The 6,317-nt window shown below is 38.0% G+C and overlaps 1 protein-coding gene across 1 annotated transcript; it reads left to right on the top strand.

The window, feature by feature from the left end:
- Window positions 1–582: 582 nt before the first annotated feature.
- On the top strand, window positions 583–5,864 carry LOC122942018 (keratin, type I cytoskeletal 14-like). Its single transcript, XM_044299513.1, has 8 exons — window positions 583–765; window positions 912–994; window positions 3,186–3,342; window positions 3,768–3,926; window positions 4,013–4,138; window positions 4,416–4,630; window positions 5,469–5,581; window positions 5,767–5,864. Exons 1-8 carry the CDS (start codon window positions 598–600, stop codon window positions 5,862–5,864), a joined length of 1,119 nt encoding a protein of 372 aa, XP_044155448.1. The 5' UTR covers window positions 583–597.
- The last annotated feature ends 453 nt before the right edge of the window (window positions 5,865–6,317 follow it).

Raw genomic sequence — 6,317 nt, 5'->3', positions numbered from 1 at the left:
AGTGGCAGTGATGGTGTCTCGGGAAGCAACTCATCATCTAGACAGAGAGGAGGCTCAGGATATTTTGCTGGACACACAGGGACAGGACATGATGGCAGTTCCAGTGGAAATGCTGGTGGAAGGCAAACTGATAGGCATGGTGGAAGCTCCACTGGAAATACTGGTGGCTCCACCATGGGACACACTGGAAGCTATAGCAGCAGCTTTGATGGGCATGCTGGTGGTTCTTCTGGTGGTTACAGAGGCAGTTCTGGTGGATATGCTGGTGGCTCTAGTGGAGGCTATGGGAGCAGTGCCAGTGGAAATGGCTGTGGTTCTAGTGGACAACGAGTAAGCTTTAGTGTTAGCTCCAGCAGTACCTCAAGAAGTGGAGGTGGAAGCTTCAGTGGTGGTTTACGATCAACAGGTGGGTATTCTAATAGAAGCTCAGGTGGGAAAGAAGGTTTTAGCTGTGGTTTCAGTGGTGTTTCTGGAAATGGAGGCTTTGGTTTTAGTGGAAGTTCAATTGGTGGACAACGAGGAGATTTTAGCACAGACTCACTTAGTGACTTCTTAAAAGAAGGAGAGGGTCTTCTTCAGGCAAGAGAAAAGGAAACCATGCAGAATCTAAATTCTCGTTTGTCTGTCTATATGAATAATGTTAAAGCTTTAGAAGACTCAAATTTAGAACTTGAGAATAAAATCAGACACTGGCATGAAACACACAAACCTAAAAAAGTTGACAATAGCAAACATTACAAGACCATTGAAGATCTCAAAGACAAGGTAATTGCTCTGCCAAACCTTATTTGTCTTGCTAATTTTGTGGTAAAAGCTAATATACAAGCTGTTGGGGTTGAAATAAATTTGGGAAGTTAATAGATATCCATTTTCTTTACTATACGTTGAACTTAAATAATTTTTTACCATAGATCATGCATGCTACTATGGATAAGAATGAACTCACTGTGAAGGTTGACAATGCCAGGATGGCAGCTGATGACTTCAGAGTGAAGTAAGTCATATATATATTAGGGACCTATACTACTAAATAGCTTGTAAATTAATTAAGAGAAGGATACACAATCGGGAACTGTTACCCATAGCAAGCAAGCAACCAGATTCCCTCTCTAATATCCATACGGCTCTTTATAATATAACCTCACTGTCCTAATTGGCTGATACAGGCAATTTATATGAGATTGAGGGTTGTCTATAATTGGAAAAACATGTCTTATATTGCAGTTCAGTTCTATTGAAGTGAACGAGGCTGTGCTGTGATCTTTCACACAACCTGTCTCTACGAATGCAGCCATTCATTTTCTAATCCTGGACCAAGGGGCTATAAAAAATTCATGTGTATCATGCTCCACCCCCTCAGGCCTTGGACTAGGTATAACATAGTTGTGCCTGGAGTATTTCTTTAAGAAAAAACACTGCTCCTGAAATTTAGACGACAAGTCCTCTGAAAGCCCCTACTTCTAGTCCATATTCTTGCCCTATTACAAACGCTATGCATAAAGTTTACATGTGGGTATTCTCCTTTTTAGATTTCAGTTTATGTTTGTAAGGAAATTAGATTGTCAATAGTGTCCAATTCCTTGAAGATGGGGATGGTAAACTGAAAGGGAACAATGCAATACTTCATTTTAGTTCTAAAAGATTGGTTGACCTCATTTGTAAAAACGGATACATGAAATTCTTACCCATATAATAATTGACACAGTCTAAAAGCATCACTGATCATGAGTGCTGTAGTAAAATAACTAAGTATAGATCGCCACCTGCTGGTCTTTTTCCAGATATGCAAAAACAAATACATTTTTCAAGTAAACTTTGTAAATTATTTATTTCAAGGCTAATTGTACAATATACTAATTTGGTAATATGATTGTTACTACAATATATATTTGTTTTGTGTTATATTCATCCACATATCACTTAGCAAATTATTTTACTTGAAAACACATGATCTATGGTAAGGCCAAGCTGAAAGCAGGCAAATTAACTACAGTATTTGGACAGTCTCCAAATAGCTGATTCTCCTTAAATAACTCTCCATATGATGGAGTACTTCCAGTATGTCTCCATACACAGCGGGTCCCTTTAAAGGGAACCTGTCACCAGTTTTATGGTGTCCTAACTAAGGGCAACATAAATAAGTGACTGATTCTCTTAGCAAAATGCTGGGTGACTTTCTTTAATTGATCCAGTCAATCTGCCGACATCTTGTATTGAAAAGCTCCAGCTGATAATGATGAGTCCGGAATATTCATGAGCTCCTGACTCTCCCCGCCCACCTGCTGCTGAATGACAGTTTGTTTCCATATGAATCAGCAGCAGGTGAGCAGGGGAGTGGCTATAGCTCTGAATTAAATATATGCTGGACTCAATGACATCACGCTGGACTCAAATCAGCTCATTGGCATGCAGCATATTTGTGTGTATATTATGAGGTAACCATCTGTCACACCAGTAAGTGAATACATCTAAGGCACTTTTTAGTAGTTAATGATTGTATATAATTAGTTAGATTATAATCAAATATCTACATGGCAGGTTCCCTTTAAGGAGTTTTAGCACTCTGCTACATTCAAGGGATCGCACCCAGCCAGCCAGAATCTTGCACAGTATTGATGAGGGGCAAGCACCTCGAAACAGCTGTCTATGGATGGATATCTGGCTTGGCTATATTTCTTTGTCAAATCCCAAGGCTTGTTAGAAAGTTGGGTTTTGACTTATAGCGAGTCACTTCCAAGAGGTGGCCATAGTGAGATGGTTATCTTTCTTAGGAGATACCTCTTTTCATAAAGGACACCAAAGAAATAATTCCTGTGTCATGCACTGTTGTCTCAGACCCTGCACTAGGAAGGACAGCCCGAAGTGTTAAGGTACCTTCAAACGCAGCAGGTTTCGTTGCAGAAATTTCAGCTGTTGAAAATCAGTTCCATTCATCCATTCTTTTGGCAGCAAGCACATGGATTTCTATATGCTCTCTCCAGATGTATGGAACTGATTTCCAGTCTCAGATATTTTCTGCAACAAAATATACCACAAGTGAGGGAACCTTTACTGTTGCCTTTACGTGAAATGATCGTAAAGCTCTACTGTTATACAGCATCTGTGATAGTCTGTTAAAACCACAGGATAGCCCAAGTTCAACCCTTATAGTGACAACAAAAAACTCTATGACATTTATTTTCAAGGTATGAGAGTGAGCTCCACATGCGCCACAGCGTGGAATCGGACATTGAAGGATTATGTAAAGTTCTGGATGAACTGACTCTGGAAAAGTCTAATCTTGAGAGTCAAGTTGAGATTTTAAGAGAAGAAATGGCTTGTAACAAGAAAAACCATGAGGAGGTAAGAAAATCACAAACATGTTTTGCATTCTTTCATGAACCAGCACCAATTTTGTCCATTGGCAAAGTTTGAATCTTAAGAAAATGTAGGTAAGCTGCAATACCAGACACAACTTGTGCTTACGAGTGGCGCTGTTTCTCAAAAATAAACATTTTCTGACACTCATTTAACACTTGTTGGATGAATCAACAGTAAGGTAGCATATGCCATAGTGTGTATGTAATTTCTTCATAAACAAGAACTTGTACATGTGAGTATGCAATCTCTAGTCCATTTGACCACTAGAGCAGTAGATATCCAGATCTTAAATCTCAATGCCAGCTAGGTCTTACAGTAGTTGCTTTGACACCATGATTAATAATGAATGCATTTGTTTTCTACTTGTATATGGATATATATGCCTAACCTGTCAACCCCATGTATAGGAGATAAAAAGTTTGCAAGGACAAACCAGTGATGTCAGTGTACAATTGGACGCTGCTCCAGGCATCAACATCCTTAAAGTTCTTAATGATATGAGGGCTGAATATGAAGAACTAGCAGAAGAAAATCGTAGAAAAGCAGAGCAAGACTACAACCAAAAGGTGTGTTAGATATTTCCTCCAATGTTTGAATGAAAATAAATTTCCCTGTCTTACACTGCTGTTACTTTTTGTCTATGTTATTTTAGATTTTCGAACTGAGCAACGAGATTTCTTCTAGTAGCGCAGAAATTGAAACTGGCAAGTCGGAGGTTACTGAAATGAGACGTTATATGCAGACTATGGAAATCGACCTCCAAAGTCAACTTGCTATGGTAATATAAATATTATCTATCGATCTATCTATCTATCATAAATGTGCCATGTATAAAATTGTATCTGTAGCATGGAGACTGTACTGATGGAGTGGATGTACATCAAGGTCATCAAGACTAAACATGTTACATCATAGGACTATTATGGTTCTGTAAAATGAAATGTACAGTATACATAGATATACTAGATTTGTATTATCAGTAACCTAATGGTAGGTGGGAGTATAAGTAATTTTGTTCCACTGGAATAACTAATCTAAACATTTTCCTCAACTAGAAAAGTTCTTTGGAGAACACATTGGCTGAGACTCAGTGTCGCTATGCATCCCAACTGGCTCAGATTCAACAAATGGTCTCCAACTTTGAGGAGCAATTAGCTCAAGTGCGTAATGATATGGAGAATCAATCTTGTGAATACAATATACTTCTGGACATCAAGACCAGCCTGGAAAATGAGATAGATATGTACCGCCGTCTGTTGGGAGACGGAAGGTAAGGAAAAAATATGTACCCTTACTGCTATAATACTTTGCTTTCACAAATGAAATTATTATTTTGTCTAGATGTTGAGGTTCAATGCAAACTTTAAACCTAAAACAATGTACATAAACAACTCAAGATTTATAGAGAGGTTAAAATCCTCCATGGTACCCTTTCCAGGATTTTAAGGATTTTAGAGTCATGAGCTTGACTTTCCCCAATTCTTTCTATTCGGTATAAAAGAAAAAGAAAACATCACCCTCGTGTTTGCATCTGTTCCATTTCTTGCACATGTTGTGGACCCTAAGGACAGGGGAAGGCCAACACATTAACAAATGGCCCATAGATCAAGCCTGATATAGATCATCACATACACAGGCCCCATATCATCTGCAGAGGCTTCATCAGTGGTACCTATGTCCTTGGACCATATCAGAGATGAGCAAATCGATTCATTATAATCAAAATTCAACCCAAAAGTAAAAAAAAAAATCTGATTTGGTAGAAGAATAACAAAGAGAGAATTTCGAGGCGTTTGAAGTACTTTTGATTCAGGTAGAATCAATTCATACCCAAATTGAATTTTTGGGCCGATTCAGACTAATCAGAGCAAATCTAATTTTAGGACACTTGTTCATCTCTAGACCATAACTTGGTGAAAGCTCTCATAAGTACAATGGTTTAACTCAATGGTTTGGCAAAAATAAGGACAGCTAGAATTTCAAATCTGCTTTGGGGGCCTTCAGATATCCAATAACTTCAGACTTCCTTCCTTGGAGGTCAAAGAACCATGATCTTCTGATAATGAAATGGATCAATGTTGTGTTTAAACATATATCATTTTCTGCAGTTATTCAAGCAGTGGATTAGGTAGTGGTTCAAGCAACGGGTCAGGCAGTGGTTCAAGCAGAGATGAATGGTCTTCAAGACAAAATGAAAGATATGTTTCATCATCAATGACAGGTAATTGTGAAGTTGACATCACTGTGACATTTCGGCTGGAGAATGTGTTTATGCATGGTTGACTATAGACACGCCATTAGTACCTTATCTTATATCCAATCTTTGAACCTATTTCTCAGTTTTTATGACCAGTGAGTGATTTTCCCAATCAGCTTATATGTATTAAAAAAATATATTTTTTTCAGATCCCCCCAAAAAAAAACTAGTGACCAAAATCACAGAGGAGAGACTGGACGGGAGATTGGTCTCAACCAAAATAGACAAGATCGAGCAGAAGATGTAACAAAGAAGGAGTCCATGGCTATCTTCCTTTTGCAAGAAAACTATTTCAAACATCTACAACTTTTATCTTCTATCAGCTTTTAGGCAATACCTCATTTGAGACATCCTGGCTTTATACTAATGTCTAATGTAGTTTTTTACTGTACTTTGTTATGGATCAGACAGTTATATTCATGCCAAGAATTATAGCCTTAAAGGGGTATTCCAGTTAGCATAAATATAGCTTATGTTTTAGACTAAGTCATCATCAATCATTACCTAATATAATGTAAATTTCAAATATTTACCGTTTGGTAGTTATAAAATTAGTTTTCTTCCTCTGCTACCCACTGTGTCTCCTCATAAATTACCATAGCATCGACCTGTAGTTCTGAGCCTTTGTTAGGTCGAGCATGCTCAGTGTGTTGCTATCAATTCTTTAGTTTAATGTCTTGTGAAACAAAGGGAGTGTTAG

The sequence above is a fragment of the Bufo gargarizans genome, chromosome 6 (genome assembly GCF_014858855.1).
Source record: "Bufo gargarizans isolate SCDJY-AF-19 chromosome 6, ASM1485885v1, whole genome shotgun sequence".
Classification (NCBI taxonomy): Eukaryota; Metazoa; Chordata; class Amphibia; order Anura; family Bufonidae; genus Bufo; species Bufo gargarizans.
This window is presented reverse-complemented; position numbering and strand designations above follow the sequence as displayed.

Excerpts from the sequence above, each read along its gene's own strand:
- LOC122942018 (XM_044299513.1), top strand. The coding sequence starts at position 598 with ATGCAGAATCTAAATTCTCGTTTGTCTGTCTATATGAATAATGTTAAA. Across the intron at positions 3,343-3,767 it reads ACAAGAAAAACCATGAGGAG|GAGATAAAAAGTTTGCAAGG; the intron begins GTAAGAAAATCA and ends CCCCATGTATAG. Across the intron at positions 5,582-5,766 it reads TGTTTCATCATCAATGACAG|ATCCCCCCAAAAAAAAACTA; the intron begins GTAATTGTGAAG and ends TATTTTTTTCAG.